Source organism: Delphinus delphis, chromosome 20 (genome assembly GCF_949987515.2).
Source record: "Delphinus delphis chromosome 20, mDelDel1.2, whole genome shotgun sequence".
NCBI classification, from domain to species: Eukaryota; Metazoa; Chordata; class Mammalia; order Artiodactyla; family Delphinidae; genus Delphinus; species Delphinus delphis.
In genome coordinates, this window is record NC_082702.1 from 23535560 (window position 1) to 23554180 (window position 18621).

General features: G+C 37.3%; 1 protein-coding gene across 4 annotated transcripts in view; it reads left to right on the forward strand.

The window, feature by feature from the left end:
• The window catches only part of PHKB (phosphorylase kinase regulatory subunit beta), a 194282-nt gene that overhangs the window by 81264 nt on the left and 94397 nt on the right, over nucleotides 1-18621 (forward strand). For all 4 annotated transcript variants that reach the window (XM_059999140.1, XM_059999138.1, XM_059999139.1 and 1 more), the window contains 3 exons: nucleotides 430-507; nucleotides 9463-9621; nucleotides 15856-15950. In XM_059999140.1, coding sequence (XP_059855123.1) covers nucleotides 430-507; nucleotides 9463-9621; nucleotides 15856-15950 — 332 coding nt within the window. The remainder of the gene's footprint in view (nucleotides 1-429; nucleotides 508-9462; nucleotides 9622-15855; nucleotides 15951-18621) is intronic.

Genomic DNA, 18621 nt, shown 5'->3' on the forward strand with positions numbered 1-18621 from the left:
ATGTTAACTACTCTGCATTTTTATGTGCTACTTTTCTGCTTTCTGACTTAATGTTACATCATTTAAAGAATTTTAAAAATACTTTGAAGTATTTTTAAAATGATACAAATATATTTTCATATTTACAAAGAAGAATTTTTATGAATACTGTAATTTGTGACATTGTGAATGTCTGTATTATTTATACTTAAGCATAGAGAAATTTCAATTAAAAGTCAGTTTTCAATTCTAATTGCTAACATTTCTCAAATCAGTTTCCTGGAAAACTATCATATGCATTTATTTGCATAACCTTTTTCCATTTTATGTTTATTATTTACATAGAAAAATACCAGAATAATTACAATTGGGTAAATTTTTTTCTAAGGTAAAATTTCTGTTGTGTTTATTGAGCTCAAATGCTATTGGATTTTATATTTTACATTTTAGGTGTTTTTAGAGGCAATCCCAAGCAAGTAAAAGAATATCAGGATCTTCTGACTCCAGTACTTCATCAGACAACAGAAGGTGTAGTTGGAATGCTTTTCCTTTTTTTTTTTTTAAATCTTTATTGGAATGTAATTGCTTTACAAAATTGTGTTAGTTTCTGCTATATAAGAAACTGAATCAGCTATACGTATACATATATCCCCATATACCCTCCCTCTTACGTCTCCCTCCCACCCTCACTATCCCACCCCTCTAGGTGGTCACAAAGCACAGAGCTGATCTCCCTGTGCTATGCGGCTGCTTCCCACTAGCTATCTATTTTACATTTGGTAGTGTATATATGTAAATGCAAGTCTCTCACTTCGTCCCATCCTACCCTTCCCCGTCCCCATGTCCTCAAGTCCATTCTCTACATCTGCATCTTTATTCCTGTCCTGCCCTTAGGTTGATAAGAACCTTTTTTTTCTTTTTTACACTCCATATATATGTGTTAGCATACCGTATTTGTTTTTCTTTTTCTCACTTACTTCACTCTGTATGACAGACTCTTGGTCCTTCCACCTCACTACAAATAACTCAATTTCATTTCGTTTTATGGCTGAGTAATAGTCCACTGTACCTATGTGCCACATCTTCTTTATCCATTCACCTGTCGATGGACGCTTAGGTTGCTTCCATGTCCTGGCTATTGTAAACAGTGCTTCAGTGAAAACTGTGGTACATGATTCTTTTTGAACTATAGTTTTCTCAGGGTATATGCCAGTAGTGGGATTGCTGGGTCATAGGGTAGTTCTATTTTTAGATTTTTTAAGGAACCTCCATACTGTTTTCCATAGTGGCTGTATCAATTTATATTCCCACCAACAGTGCAAGAAGATTCCCTTTTCTCCACACCCTCTCCAGCATTTATTATTTGTAGATTTTTTGACAATGGCCATTCTCACTGGTGTGAGGTAATAACTCATTGTAGTTTTGATTTGCATTTCTCTAATGACTACTGATGCTGAGCATTCTTTCATGTGTTTGTTGGCAATCTGTATACCTTCTTTGGAGAAATGTCTATTTAGGTCTTCTGCCCATTTTTAATTTGGGTTGTTTGTTTTTTGATAGTAAGCTGCATGAGCTGCTTGTATATTTTGGATATTAATGCTGTGTCAGTTTCTTAGTTTGCAAATATTTTCTCCCATTCTGAGGGTTCTCTTTTCGTCTTGTTTATGGTTTCCTTTGCTGTGCCAAAGATTTTAAGTTTCACTAGGTCCCATTTGTTCATTTTTGTTTATATTTCCATTTTTCTAGGAGGTGGGTTAAAAGGCATCTTGCTGTGATTTATGTCATAGAGTGTTCTGCCTATGTTTTCCTCTAAGAGTTTTCCTCTAAATGTCTGCCTTACATTTAGGTCTTTGATCCATTTTGAGCTTATTTTTGTGTATGGTATTAGGGAGTGTTCTAATTTCATTCTTTTACATGTAGCTGTCCAGTTTTCCCGGCACCACTCATTGAAGAGGCTGTCTTTTCTCCCTTGTATATTCTTGCCTCCTTTATCAAAGATAAGGTGACCATATGTGCGTGGGTTTATCTCTGGGCTTTCTTTTCTGTTCCATTGATCTATATTTCCGTTTTTGTGCCATTACCATGCTGTCTTGATTACTGTAGCTTTGTAGTAGTCTGAAGTCAGGCAGCCTGATTCCTCCAGCTCTGTTTTTCTTTCTCAAGATTGCTATGGCTATTTGGGGTCTTTAGTGTTTCCATACAAATTGTGAAATTTTATGTTCTAGTTCTGTGAAAAATGCCATTGGTAGTTTGATAGGGATTGCATTGAATCTGTAGATTGCTTTGGGTAGTATAGTCATTTTCACAGTGTTGATTCTTCCAATCCAAGAATATGGTATATCTCTCCATCTATTTGTATCATCTTTAATTTCTTTCATCAGTGTCTTCTAGTTTTCTGCATACAGGTGTTTTGCCTCCTTCAATAAGTTTATACCTAGGTATTTTATTCTTTTAGTAGTGACGGTAAATGGGAATGTTTCCTTACTTTCTCTTTCAGATTTTTCATCACTGTTGTATAGGCATGCCAGAGATTTCTGTGCATTAATTTTGTATCCTGATACTTTACCAAATTCATTGATTAGCTCTAGTAGTTTTCTGGTAGCATCTTTAGATTCTCTATGTATAGTATCAGGTCATCTACAAACAGTGACAGCTTTACTTCTTCTTTTCTGATTTGGATTCCTTTTATTTCTTTTTCTTCTCTGGAAGTTTTGCTGTGGCTAAAACTTTAAAAACTATTTTGAATAATAGTGGTGAGAGTGGGCAACCTTGTCTTGTTCCTGATCTTAGAGGCAATGGTTTCAGTTTTTCACCACTGAGAACGATGCAGGCTGTATGTTTGTCATATATGGCCTTTATTATGTTGAGGTAGGTTCCCTCTGTGCCCACTTTCTGGAGGGTTTTTCTCGTAAATGGGTGTTGAATTTTGTTGAAAGCTGTTTCTGCATCTATTGAGATGATCATATGGTTTTTCTCCTTCAATTTGTTAATATGGTTTATCACATTGATAGATTTGCGTATATTGAAGAATTCTTGCATTCCTGGAATAAACCCCACTTGATCATGGTGTATGATCCTTTTAATGTGCTGTTGGATTCTGTTTGCTAGTATTTTGTTGAGGATTTTTGCATCTATGTTCATCAGTGATATTGGCCTGTAGTTTTCTTTTTTTGTGACAGCTTTGTCTCGCTTTGGTATCAGGGTGATGGTGGCCTTGTAGAATGAATTTCAGAGTACCCTTCCTCTGCTATATTTTGGAAGAGTTTGAGAAGGAAAGGTGTTAGCTCTTTTCTAAATATTTGATAGAATTCGCCTGTGAAGCCATCTGGTCCTGGGCTTTTGTTTGTTGGAATATTTTTAATCACAGTCTCACTTTCAGTGATTGTGATTGGTCTGTTTATATTTTCTATTTCTTCCTGGTTCAGCCTTGGAAGGTTGTGCTTTTCTAAGAGTTTGTCCATTTCTTCCAAGTTGTCCATTTTATTGGCATATAGTTTTAGTTATCTCTCATGATCCTTTGTTATTCTGCAGTGTCTGATGTTACTTCTCCTTTTTCATTTCTAATTCTGTTGATTTGAGTCTTCTCCCTTTTTTTCTTGATGAGTCTAGCTAATGGTTTATCAATTTTGTTTATCGTCTCAAAGAACCAGCTTTTAGTTTTATTGATCTTTGCTATCGTTCCTTCATTTGTTTTGCATTTATTTCTGATCTGATCTTTATGATTTCTTTCTTTCTGCTAACTTTGGGGTTTTTGGTTCTTCTTTCTCTAATTTCTTTGGTGTAAGCTTAGGTTGCTTATTTGAGATGTTTCTTGTTTCCTGAGGTAGGATTGTATTTCTATAAACTTCCCTCTTAGAATTGCTTTTGCTGCTTCCCGTGTGTTTTGGGTCATAGTGTTTTAATTGTCATTTGTTTATAGGTATTTTTTGATTTCCTCTTTGATTTCTTCAGTGATCTCTTGGTTATTTAGTAGTGTATTGTTTAGTCTCCATGTGTTATTTTTTTTTTTACAAATTTTTTCCTTTAATTGATATCTAGTCTCATAATGTTGTGGTCGGAAAAGATTGCTGATATGATTTCAATTTTTTAACATTTACCAAGGCTTGATTTGTGACCCAAGATATGATCTATCCTGGAGAATGTTCCATGAGCACTTGGGAAGAAAGTGTTTTCTGTTGTTTTTGGACGGAATGTCCTATAAATATCAATTAAGTCCATCTTGCTTAATGTATCATTTAAAGCTTGTGTTTCCTTATTTATTTGCATTTTGAATGATCTGTCCATTGGTGAAAGTGGGGTGTTAAAGTCCCCTACAATGATTGTGTTCTTGTCTATTTCCCCTTTTACGGCTGTTAGCATTTGCCTTATGTATTGAGGTGCTCCTGTGTTGGGTGCATAAATATTTACAATTGTTATATCTTCTTGGATTGATCCCTTGATTATTATGTAGTGTCCTTCTTTGTCTCTTGCAACATTCTTTATTTTAAAGTCTATTTTGTCTGATATGAGAATTGCTACTCCAGCTTTCTTTTGGTTTCCATTTGCATGGAATATCTTTTTCCATCCCCTCACTTTCAGTCTGTATGTGTCCCTAGGTCTGAAGTGGGTCTCTTTTAGAAGCATATATACGGGTCTTGTTTTTGTATCCTTTCAGGCAGTCTGTGTCTTTTGGTTGGAGCATTTAATCCATTTACATTTAAGGTAATTATCGATATGTATGTTCCTATTCCCATTTTCTTAATTGTTTGGGGTTTGTTACTGTAGGTCTTTTCCTTCTTTTGTGTTTCCTGCCTAGAGAAGTTCCTTTAGCCTTTGTTGTAAAGCTGGTTAGGTGGTGCTGAATTCTCTTAGCTTTTGCTTGTGTGTGAAGGTTTTAATTTCTCCATCGAATCTGAATGACATCCTTGTTGGGTAGAATAATCTTGGTTGTAGGTTTTTCCCTTTCATCACTTTAAGTATGTCCTGCCTCTCCTATTTGTTGCTTTTCCCTTGCTGCTTTTAATATTTTTTCTTTGTAGTTAATTTTTGATAGTTTGATTAATATGTTTTGGCGTGTTTCTCCTTGGATTTATTCTGTATGGGACTCTCTGTGCTTCCTGTACTTGATTGACTATTTCCTTTCCCATATCAGGGAAGTTTTCAACTATAATCTCTTCAAATATTTTCTCAGTCCCTTTCTTTTTCTCTTCTTTTTCTGGGACCCTTATAATTTGAATGTTGGTGTATTTAATGTTGTCCCAGAGGTCTCTCAGACTGTCCTCAATTCTTTTCATTGCTTTTTCTTTATTCTGCTCTGCAGTAGTTATTTCCACTGTTTTATCTTCCCAGGTCTCTTATCTGTTCTTCTGCCTCAGTTTTTCTGCTATGGATTCCTTCTAGAGAATTTTTAATTTAATTTATTGTGCTGTTCATCATTGTTTATTTGCTCTTTAGTTCTTGTAGGTCCTTGTTAAACGTTTCTTGTATTTTCTCCATTCTATTTCCAAGATTTTGGATCATCTTTACTATCATTACTCTGAAATCTTTTTCAGGTAGAATGCCTATTTCCTCTTCATTTGTTTGGTCTGGTGTTTTTTTGCCTTGCTCCTTTATCTGCTGCATATTTCTCTGTCTTCTTATTTTGTTTAACTTACTGTGTTTGGGGTCTGCTTTTTGCAGGCTGCCGGTTTTTAGTTCCCTTTGTTTTTGGTGTCTGCCCCCAGTGGGTAAGGTTGGTTCAGTGGGTTGTGTAGGCTTCCTGGTGAAGGGGACTGGTTCTTGTGTTCTGGTGGGTGGGGCTGGATCTTGTGTTTCTGGTGGGCAGGGCCACATTCGGTGGTGTGTTTTGGGGTGTCTGTGAACTTAGTATGGTTTTAGGCAGCCTCTCTGCTAGTGGGTGGTGTTGTGTTCCTGTCTTGCTAGTTTGGCATGGGGTGTCCAGCACTGGAGCTTGCTGGCTGTTAGTTGAGCTGGGTCTTAGCATTTGAGATGGTGATCCCTGGGAGAGCTCTTGCCGATTGATATTACGTGGGGTCAGGTGGTCTCTGGTGGTCCAATGTCCTGAACTCAGTTCTCCCACCTCAGAGGCTCAGGCCTGACACCAGGCCGGAGCACCAAGATCCTGTCAGCCACACGCCTCAGAAGAACACGAGAAAAAGGAAAGAAAATTAAAATAAATAAAATTTTAAAAATATTTTTCAGTAATTAAAAAAAAAAAAGGAAGAGAGCGACCAAACCAATAAACAAATCCACCCATGATATGAAGCACTAAAAACTGTACTGAGGTAAACATAAAAATCAGAAACAAGTCAGTTGCAGACAGCAAACCCTAATTGTACAGTTGCTCCCAAAGTATACCACCTGAATTTTGGGATGATTCGTTGTCTGTTCAGGTATTGCACAGATGCAGGGTTCATCAAGTTGACTGTGGACATTTAATCCGCTGCTCCTGAAGCTGTAGGGAGAAATTTCCCTTTTACTTCTTTGTTCGCACAGCTCCTGGGCTTCAGCTTTGGTTTTGGTCCCACCTCTGCATGTACGTTGCCTGAGGGCATCTTTTCTCCTCCCAGACAGGAGGGGGTTAAAGTAGCAGCTGATTAGGGGGCTCTGGTTCACTTAGGCTGAGGAGAGGGAGGGGTACGGAATGTGGGGTGAGCCTGCGGCGGCAGAGGCCAGCAGGATGTTGCAACAGCCTGGGGTGCGCCATGTGTTCACCCGGGGATGTTGTCCCTGGATCATGGGATCCTGGCAGTGGCAGGCTGCACGGGTTCCCGGTGGGGGGAGGTGTGGATAGTGACCTGCTTGCACACAGGCTTCTTGGTGGCAGCAGTAGCAGTGTTAGCTTTTCATGCCCATCTCTGGTGTCTGCGCTGATAGTCACAGCTTGCACCCGTCTCTGAAGCTTGTTTAGGTGGTGCTCTGAATTCTCTCTCCTCACGCACCCTTAGGCAGTTCCAGACTTTTTCCCATACTCCTTCTCATCTAGCTGTGATGCACTAGCCCCCTCAGGCTGTGTTCACACAGCCAACCCCAGTCCTTTCTCTGGTATCTGACCTCCGAAGCCAGAGCCTCAGCTCCCAACGCCCACCCTCCCCAGGGGGGTGAGCACACAAGCTTCTCAGGTTGGTTAGTGCTGGTCGGCACCTATCCTCTGTGCGGGAATCTCTCTGCTTTGCCCTCTGCACCCCTGTTGTTGCACTCTTCTCCGTGGCTCTGAAGCTTCCCACCCCCACCACCTCTGTCTCCACCAGTGAAGGGGCTTCCTAGTGTGTGGAAACTTCCTCCTTCACAGCTCCTTCCCTGAGGTGCAGGTTCCATCCCTATTCTTTTGTCTCTGTTTTTGCTTTTTTCTTTTGCCCTACCCAGGTACATGGGGAGTTTCTTGTCTTTGTGGAAGTCTAAGGTCTTCTGCCAGCGTTCAGTAGGTGTTCTGTAGGAGTTGTTCCACATGTAGATGTATTTTTGATGTATTTGTGAGGAGGAAGGTGATCTCCATGTCTTAGTCCTGTGCCATCTTGAAGCACCCCCAGGAATGCTTTTTCAAGAAATTCTTTCTACCAGCATTCCCTTAATGTTCCTTTGAAATGTATAAATAATTCCTTTCTAAACAGAACAATTTATATTGAAATGAAAAAATGAACGGGGCTGCAAACAAATTAGAAAGAATAATCTCTTAATTTGTTATAATAAACTTATTTTTATGAAAGGAGTTCATTAGGCAAGGTGATAGAGAGGGAGATGAATTTTAAGTGTTCATGGCTATAGTTACTACACTGTAGTTTGCCAGGTGGGCAGAGGTTCTTCATCTATTACCTACTGTAATACTCCTTCACTGGATGTAATGTGACAATAATATAAAATGACTAATTTTTATCCATGTCACCAGAAATGTTTTGTTCAGGTGAGTACTGCCCCCTTCAGAGGGCCACTTAGGGAGGCTCTGCCCTAGCCTAAGGGTACTACCATTGCCAAGAATATTTTGACCTCCTCTTTGGAGATGTTTTCAGGGCTTTTTTCACATTAATTTGAATGTCTGCCATGGTTCTAAAATGTCATCCTTTGAGGATGGGTTTAATATTTTAGAAATGGTCAAAAGGTCCAGACTTATAAATAATATATTGGTTTCAGTTAAACACCAGCAAGGGCCATAAAGGAACATAACTGAGTTTTTTCGTACAACTAGAAAACTAATTCTTGAAAGAATTCCAGAGGAGAAGTTCCAGATATCTTTGGTGTTTGGAAGTATTAGTAAAATAGTAAAATATTCTCATGAGTGAACAGCTTTGACGACCTATTTATCTGAAAGTTAAAAATTATGGTGTGTTAATTAAAAAAAAAAAAGAGGGTGGTCTTACAGACATGATGCACAAACTGGAAATCACAGCAGTGGGCCCTATTCCTGTCTCACATGAAGTTTATGATATTCTTTAGGGTTTTCCACAGTATCTTAGAGTAAATACTTTATACTGTATGCTCACCCTTTAAAGTCTGTGTAATGTTAAAGTAGCAAAATGTTTATGGATAAACATTGAATTTCAAATAAATGTTAATGTTTAAAACCAGTTTTTTGTCTTTATGCTCCAAATAACCACTTGTCCAATGTGAGAAACAATGTAATGAATGTTGTAATGAATATATTTAAAATCCCTTGAATCAGATCTTTTAGTATTCAGTGATAGATCATTGATGCATTGAGGTGGTAGTCTGTGTATCACACTTTAGGCTTCTTTATGTTGAAAGAGTGATGTTCAGACTATTATCTGTGTATCATAGACCTTTTCACTGGTTTTAGACACAAATATCACTATTTATTGATGCGTGAAGAAAGAAGCAAATTTTAGGGAAATCTGTGTAGTATTATTAGAAAAATTAAGTTCAGTGTGGGATGATATTACAAAAAGTCTTCTGTAGCACTGTATTAGAATGTTGGTTTTTCTCCCTTTACATCATCCACAAAGATTCTAGTCTTAAAATAATTTTTAGTTTCTACCAAGAAATATTTTTAAATGAGTTGGTCACAGGGGGAAGATGGATTTTTTTTTTTTCTCCTCAGTGATGTTGAATAGTAGATAATGGCCTTAATGTTTAAAATGGGGATTTCTTTGCTCTAAGCAATCGCTCAGGGTTATAATTCTTCATTTAAGATTACACAGTATCTCATTTGTAAAGCTTCCACAGACTAATTCTATTAAAAATAGCTTCTTCTATGGCTCTACATATTTGCATACTATATATTTATTGATTCATTTAAAGGTGTTAAATGTTGTTAAAAGAGATTATGTACACATTGTTGGCTAACATATAACATATCCTGTCAAATTAGTTTTAAAGTAAAGAAGCTTTTCCCACATTTTTCACTGGGAATTTCTGAAAAGAGTCAAATTTTCCTATCCTGTTGGACAACTTTCTCTCTTTCTGCTTTGTCATCATTGTAGTTTTTGAAGGGAAAATTTGAGGAGGATACTGATTTGTTATATTTTAAATATTTATTTTTAAACTCCATAGGTTATCCTGTCATACCAAAGTACTACTTTGTGCCAGCTGATTTTGTAGAATATGAAAAAAGAAACCCTGGTAGTCAGAAGCGATTTCCTAGCAACTGTGGCCGTGATGGAAAACTGTTTCTTTGGGGACAAGCCCTTTATGTCATTGCAAAACTCCTGGGTAAGTGAAGAAGATCGGGAACAGTTTTTTTCCTTATTATCAAGTCTTTAGAAATAAGTATGTCTTTGTTGACATTGACATTCTTTTTGGATTTGGGTGGTGTTTCATGCTGTTAAGAGGTCTTGGGGGAGTTTCTTAGCATGGAAAAGTACATTAATATGTCTATTGCACTGAATGATGATGGATGTTTCTGGGAAGAAAGTCAAATAGGTGTGGGTACCACTATGATCATTTTGGGCTGCATTCAGCTTAGTAGATAGGGTGCTAGCAGAAGGCTATGGAAACTTTGAGTCTCTTTTATAAATGGAATACAGTTGTGATTTAGTATAACAATCATGCTTGGTCATACCTATAGTAAACCACTTGCCATAAGGAATCAGGTGTCTCAAAGTTTTCTTCTTTCCAGTAAATACATGTTGGCAGTTTACTCAGTGAGGTGGAGGCATAATGGAGCCACTATTCATAATTCTTTGAAGAATTGTTTTTCAGCTTCTCCTAAAACTTCAGCTGAAGTATCTTTGGATACATTGAAATGAAAGTTAATTTAATGCACACAAAAAAGCATTATGCATCTTGCTATACCATTCCTTGCTAAATTTTTTAATATTATTAGCATTTCCGTCAAAAAGGTTATCATAATAGTCAGAATTCTTTTATGACAAACAGATTATGAAACAAGCTGACTGTAAATACTGTACCTGCACTAAAAGAACTGCTTACTGTGTGAAATACTGTTATTGTCTTTGTTGTTCTTAGTATTACTGCATAAAAGCTAAATTTGTTTGTGCTGTAAGAATAATCATCTTTGGTTCCTTTTTATATTCCATTAGGGAAGAATATTTCAAAGTCCAGATTTCCAATTCAAGCTTTACACAAATGATATATATAAGAGCAGACAGAAGCTATTCAAAGAAGAGAAAATTAAGTTAATGCTGTCTTCAGTTTGCTCATTTCCTGACTATATTTTCTGTGTCTCCATATATACTTAATCCTAATTTAAGAACCTGTAGAAAATTGTTTTCTTTAAAGGGACAGCTCTTTGATAAAGAGTTGATATTATTTATGCAGGTTTTGCTTTAAGATTTTCCAAAAGAAAAAAATAACATACATAAGGTAGTTTTCTTAGAATCAAGCCAAGTTGGTAAGGTTATCTCTGGTTAGAATTTTATTTCCATCTTATTAGCATGAATACAAAGAAGGCTTGTTGATAATCAGCTAAATAAAACATATTTTGGCAGAGGAGTGGTTAACCTATCTAAGGACAAGAATTTTAACATCAGAATCATAAGTTTCTGTATACTACACTTGGAAACAAATGAGCATGATGAAATTTTTCTGTGAGTCTGAGACTGAAAACTGGTACCTGGGATATGGGATTTGAGATCTAAACCTTCTTCATCCTGCTTTTTGCTGTATATACAGCTTGGGGTTGAATGCAGGATTGACCATATTCTATATAAGCAGATTGAGCTTTAAAAAACAAAGATTGAAAACAATATCAGTCAGTAACAAAACATTGGACCTTCCTTACTCCAAAATAAATGTATTGAATGTAGACAAATTTTGAGTGTAGATAGCATTTTCTTATGTTAAGACCAGAGTGAATAGAAATAATCCAGGTCATGCCTTCATCTCTGTTTTATGACCATTTTGAATACGAAAGAGCATTCAAAGAAACAGTTTCTCTTTTGCCTGCTGCACTTCTAAAAAGGCAGTAGAGGACATGAGTAGGTGTATTGCAGACTACGAAACCACATACTTATCTCCTGCTAGAAAAAGAGATACTGCATATTAATTAGCACTCTGACCTAGCTGTGTGTCATCTGGTTAACAACTCACTGGTTAAAATGAATAAGGTCTCAGAAGATTGAATCATTTAGTTGCTCTTGACTATTGTATAACTGTCCCCCCTGCCCCAAGAACCATCAAACTTCTATGGATGTTATTAAGATTCCACACAACACCTTTACTAACAAAGTCTTATTTATTTATTAAAGGAGCCTCAGTAGGATATCTGCTTAACAACATTTTGTGGGCAGTTAATTGGAATTACATGAGCATAATAGAACAGTAAATCTTTAAAAATATTCTGTAATATATGGCTTTCACTAATTCAGTCTAGTTTGTAATTGGTGAAATTTAATATTTTGCTCTATGTATGCCTTAGTTAATAATTATACAACAAAACTATGTGACTTTTATGTTAGAGCAAAAAGACTCAATATGCTGTTTCCTTTCCCAAGGCCTGAACTGCCCATTGTGTTCTTAGAAAATAGTTAATTATTACAGTAATTTTTTTTCTTTAGAAAATTTAGACTTTTAGAAAATCAGTGTTTGCTATAAAATAGGTAAATAAATCATAAACAAGGAACTACCACGTGAAAAGGGCTTCCATGCTTATAGTACAACAGCAGTTGAAGACATTACCCTCATTCTGGTCAGTGCCCCATAAAAAATGCTTCATCTCAGATATCTCTTTCAGAATTTAGTGTTAGGAAACACTGTTTTCCCTCACTGAGCTAGTTTTCTTCCTTGAAACTGCAAATACATTATTTTTATTGTAGAACAACTTTATTGAGGTAAAATTACATACATTTCACCTACTTAAAGTTTACAGTTCAATATTTTTTAGCATATTCACAGAGTTGTGCAACTATAACCACAATCAATTTTAGAATATTGTCATCAATCCCCCCCCCAAAAAAAAGCCCTATACTCTTTAGCAGTCACTCCCCATGTACCCCTAATCACTTCATCCTTCCCCTTAGCGCTAGACAATCATTAATCTACTTTCTATTTTATAGATTTACCTATTCTGGACATTTTATATACCTCAAATCATATAATGTATGGCCTTTATGACTCACTTAGCCTGTCTTCAAGTTTCACCCATGTATTAGCACTTTGTTCCCTTTTTTTTTTTTTTTTTGTCTGCACCGCGCAGCATTCGAAGTCTTAGTTCCCCTATCAGGATCGAACCTGTGCCCCCTGCAGTGGAAGCGTGGAGTCCTAACCACTGGGAAGCCGGGGAATTCCTGCACTTCGTTCCTTTTTATGGCAAAATAACGTTCCATTGTATGGTTATACCACTTTTGATTTATCCATTCATCAGGTGATGGACATTTGGGTTGTTTCCACTTTTTGGCTATTATGAATAATGCTGCTCTAAACTTTCATGAACAAGTTATCGTTTGACATATGTTTTCATTTCCCTTGGGTATATACCTAGGGGTAGAATTGCTGAGTCATATGGTAACTCTGTGTTTAACATTTGGAGCGCTTCTAGACTATTTTCCAAAGTAGCTGTGCCATTTTACCTTCCAGCCAGGAGTGTATGAGGGTTCTAATTTCTCTACTTTCTCTCCAACCCTTATTCTTGTCTGTGTTTTGACATTAGCCATCCTAATGGGTATGAGGTGTTATCTCATTGTGGTTTTGATAAGCATTCCCCAAATGACTAATGTTGTTGAGCATCTTTTCATGTGCTTATTGGTATATCTTCTTTGGAGAAATGTCTATTCAGATACTGTGGCCATTTTTTTTTTTTTTTTGTCGGTACGCGGGCCTCTCACTGTTGTGGCCTCTCCCGTTGCAGAGCACAGGCTCCAGACGCGCAGGCTCAGCGTCCATGGCTCACGGGCCTAACTGCTCCGTGGCATGTGGGATCTTCCTGGACCAGGGCACGAACCTGTGTCCCCTGTATCGGCAGGCGAACTCTCAACCACTGCGCCACCAGGGAAGCCCTGTGGCCATTTTTAAATTGGGTTATTTGTCATTTTATTGTTAAGAGTTCTTTATATATTTAAGATAGAGGTCCCCTACAAGATATGTGATTTGCAAATATTTTTTCCCATTCTGTGGGCTGTCATTTTGCTTTCTTGATGGTGTCCTTTAAGACACAAAATCTTATCGCTTTGGCAAAGTCCAATTTATCTCATTTTTTCTTTTGTTACTTATGTTTTGATGTAATTTTGTCTAATACGAAGTCACAAAGATTTACTCTTATATTTTCTTCTAACAGTTTTATATTTTTAACTATTACATTTAACTTTTTAAATCTGTTTTGCATTTATTTTTGTAGGTGGTGTGAAGAAGAGGTCCAGCTTCATTCTTTTGCCTTTGTATATTCACTTATCTCAGTATTTTGTGTGGGGGAAAAAACTATTCTTTTCCCTGTTGAATTGTTTTGGCACCCTTGTCAAAAATCAGTTGACCATAATGTAACAGTTTATTTCTGGACTGATCAGTGGATCAGTCCGTTCCACTGATCTCTGTCTTTATGCCAGCACCACGTTGTCTTAATTACTGTAGCTTCTTCCTTTCAATCTGGATGCCTTTTATTACTTTTTCTTGCCAATTTCTCTGACTGGAACCTCCAGTACAATGTTGAATAGAAGTGGCAAGAGTAGACATCATTGTCTTGACTCCTGATCTTTGGAGCATAGCATTCCATCATTGAGTGTGACATTAGCCATGGGTTTTTCATAGATTCCCTTTTTCAGGATGAGGAAGTTCCTGTCTATCCCTAATTTGTTGACTGCCTTTTATCATGAAAGGATGCTGAATTTTGTCAAGTGTTTTCTGTGTCTACTGAGCTGGTCACGTAATTTTTATGTCCTTTGTTCAATTGATATGGTGTATTACAGTAACTGATTTGGGGAGGTTAAGCCATTCTTACATTTGTGGGGTAAGTCCCTTTTGGTCATGGTATGTAATCATTTTTATATGTTACTGAATTTAGTTTGCTAGTATTTTTGTTGAGTAGTTTTGTGTCTATATTCAGAAAAGATTTTGATTTGTGATTTTCTTCCCTTGCGGTGTCTTTGATTTTGGTATTAAGGTAATACTGGCCTGTTAGAATGAGTTGAGAAGTGTCCCTCTATTATTTTTTGGAAAATTTTTGTGAAAGATTGGTTTTAATTCTTCTTTAACTGTTTGGTAGAATTCATCAATGAAGTCCCATGGTCCTGAACATTTTTTGTGTGGAAAGTTTCAGTCACTACTTGTTACACATCTGTTCATATTTTCTGTTCCTCTTTGAGTCAGTTTTGGTAATGTATGTATTTCTAGGAATTTTCCCATATCATCTAGGTTATCTAAATTGTTGGCATACATTTTTTCAGAGTATTCTCTTGTAATCCTTAAGGTTGCTAGTAATGTTCCTAGTTTCATTCCTGATTTAGTAATTTGAGTCTTCTTTCTTTATTTTTTGGTCAGGCTAGCTAAAGGTTTGTCAACTTTTGAGTTTTTCAAGAATCTACTTGGTTTCATTTATATTCTGTATTGTTTTTCTATACTCTATTTCATTAATTTCCACTCTTAATTTCCTTCCTCTTGATTGCTTTTGATTTAGTTAGCTCTTTTTCATCTGCTTTCTTAATGTGGAATATAGATTATAGACTGGAGAATTTTCTGTTTTATTTTTTAATTAATTCATTCATTTATTTATGGCTTCGTTGGGTCTTCGTTGCAGTGCGTGGGCTTCTCATTGCAGTGGCTTCTCTTGTTGCGGAGCGTGGGCTCTAGGCACGCAGGCTTCAGTAGTTATGGCACGCGGGCTCAGTAGTTGTGGCGCATGGGCTTAGTTGCTCAGTGTCATGTAGGATCTTCCCAGACTGGGGATCAAACCCATGTCCCCTGCATTGGCAGGCAGATTCTTAACCACTGCGCCACCAGGGAAGTCCCAAGAATTTTCTGTTTTAATGTAGCAATTACAGTTGTCAGTTTCCCTCTGAGCATTGCTTTACCTAAATCCCCTAAGTTTTGGTATGTTGTGTCTTCTTTTTCAATCATCTCATCAGAAAGTACATTAGAAAGTATTTTCTAATTTCCCTTTTCATTTCTTTTCTGACTCATTGGTTATTTAGGAGTGTGTTGTTTAATTTTATTATGTTTGTGAATTTCTAAAACTTCCTGTTAATTGATTTCTATTGTGGTTGAAAGCAATTTCAATTGATTCTATTTGAATAGAATTCTATTTGAATTCTATTTCTAAATTCTGGTATTTCATTCTGTTATGGTTGAAGTATATACTTTGTATGATTTAAATCCTTTTAAATTCACTGATGCTTATTTTATGGCCTAGCATATGAAAGATATTACATGTGCATTGAGAAGGATGTATATTCTGCTCTTGTTGGATGGAGTGTTCTATAAACATCTATTAGGTCCAGTTGGTTTACAGTGTTTTATAGATACATTTTTGATCATGTCATTTCCTTTTTTTTTTTTCAGCTGATGAATTAATTAGTCCTAAAGACATTGATCCTGTTCAGCGTTATGTCCCACTACAGAATCAACGTAATGTGAGCATGAGGTTTTCCAATCAGGTAAAGAGATATATAAAGATATTTTATTTCATAACTTAGACTCATCCAGACATTTAACACTTAATTGAAGAAGAAATTTTATTCTGAATGGTTTTTTATTGTTCCTTCTGAGGGCAAAGCTTTTCTGTCTTCTGGTTAGTTAAGATTTACCTGTGGTAAAGGGCTATTTGTTAATGAGGAAGTATGAGTCAGATGTGTCCCACGAGATGTCTCACAGGTAAACATTTTCACCTTCACAGTGGTTGTGTTTAAGGTGTCAAATGTCTTTGAGAAGATGCAGTATGTATGGGTGGCATGGGGACAGATGAGATGGCTCTGTTACTGAAGGGAGTGGGGTTCCATGAAAGGCCCTTCGCTTGATGTCTGTCCAGTGCTGTCTCTGTGACAGGACTGAGTGACAGACAGAGTTGTTCTTAGTACTTGGTAACATGTCAGGTGAATAAATAGTTAAATTTTTTTTTTTTACATTTAGTACCTATGGATTCAGACTGTGTTGTGTCAACAAAATAAGTGTTTGCAGGATCAGCAAGATTGATGTTGACTTGAGCAAACCCTCATGTATTAAATGATACCAGTAATGAGTACTGTTAAAATGAAACTGTAGTGTGGATTGTTGAAATTGCCTGAGGAGACAGGGAATGAACCTGAGTGTGTGCCTGGGATTCCAAGCACACGCTTATTAAATTTATTTAATAAGAATAGCATCAGCACTTACAGAAAATATGCTTACGAAATTGAAATGCTCCTTTTACTTTAAAAATATATGTATAACACATACACACACACACACAAACACACACATAAATGCTTGTTTTAACGAGAGAAAGGGAGAGCCAACCAGCCTCATTAGTATCAATAGGTTCTCTCACACTGTTTCTCTGCTTCTTTTGCTGGTCCTCAAACAAAACATCTAGTTACTCTGAGTGGTTCATAGATGAGAAGCTTTTGGGAGAAAGATGCCTATGTTAATATGTGATAAAAATTTTACGCTGGCCTATTAGTTCCCATATAAGGCAGGGATTTGGCCTTTATCTTTATTTACCACTCATCTCTGGAATATATTTACCAGTCAGTAAAGTGGAATATATTTAACTTCATGTTACCTAGTGCTGTGACTCCGAGCCATTTTAAGACTAGTGTGTATCACTTACATAGCATGTGTGATGCACTTCTAGGGTGATGAAATCTCAAAGCCTTTTCTTAGAATATAAAGTGACCTATTGGTCGCAGGTTTGAGGTGTGGGGGCAGGAACCAGAGAACATCAAAGCACACAGCTAACAAAATCAACCATTTAAACACTTCATGCTTGACCCATATAAGGAGGGCTGTGGGTTATATGTAATTTTTGACATACAATATTCTTGCAACTCTTTCTCTCCCACTCAAGAAGGCAGAGTACAAGTGAGTGAGAGTGAATTTTATAGAGAATTTACTCTAGGTATATAATTTACTCTAGGTATATTTACTCTAGGTATATTTTTTATATTGAAATCATTTTCTAATGTTGCTACTAAATTATGTGATGTTCCTCCCAGGTAGAGTCATATCCTATCTAAGAGCCTTGCTCTAGGGTCAGGACAGGGGCTTTTCTCCTGCAGCCATGTTGGGATTACATCCATACATTGTATATAGTTTCTGGGAAGGAAATGATAGGAAAGATTGGCAGCAGAAAATTGCCGGGAGGTGTTATCGCCCCACCCTACTGGCAGCTTGGTTGTGGTGGTATATAAAATGGTGAGGTGCCTTTTCCACTTTCTCAACCATTTAAGCAGTAGCCAAGACCTGGCATGCCCGTATCCATTGTTGGGGCTAGATGGCTTGGCTTGGTGAAATACGGAAGTCAGACAGGGCCCTCTGCCTGAAATGCTGGTGTCAGTGCCCTCTCAGTCATGATTGACCAGGTCAGATCTTGAAATTAACTGATCTGTGTGGATTGACCCTGTCAAATGTCAGAAAAAGTAAGTAGAATAGTAAAGTTCAGACATTCCCTGGAAACAAGAGAAATCCCTGACTTCGAAGGAAGTTGTATCTGAGGTCCCCAGCACTCACAGGACTCAGAAGCTGTTATACTCAACACTTACAGTTTATTACAAAAAAAGGAGAGAGGATAAAATTAGTGAAGGCACACGGGTCAAGTCCTGAGGAAACCAGGCACAAGCTTCCAAATATTCTCACCCAGTGGAGTCGTGTGAGACACAGTTACCCAGGAATGATGTGTGACTACATATGCAAAGTGCTGCCAGCTAGGGAAGCTTGCTCAGGCTTGAACATCAAGGATTTTTATTGGGGGTCAGTTGTGTAAGCAGGTAGCACCTGCATGATTGACCGCAGTTATTGAAGCTCTAACCCCCCCCCCCCCAGAGAAAAAGCAGATGTTCACCATAAATCACATTGTTCGCATAAACCATATAGACAGACCGGAACAGTATGGCCCAGCGCCTCAGGCATGCAAAAACACTCTTATCTGACAGAACATTCCAAGAAGCCAGAAAGCCCATCCTGAAAGCATGCCTTTCTTGGAAATTTTCAAGATTTAAACAACCCAGGCCTGCTGGGCCAGCTTATTCCTTCACAGAAGGGTTATGGCAGAAGGAAGTCTTCCAGAATCCAGAGAGCTGTGAGTGTGCCAGAACTGTAGAGAGGTCCACTCCCTCAAGTGTGCATGGGGCT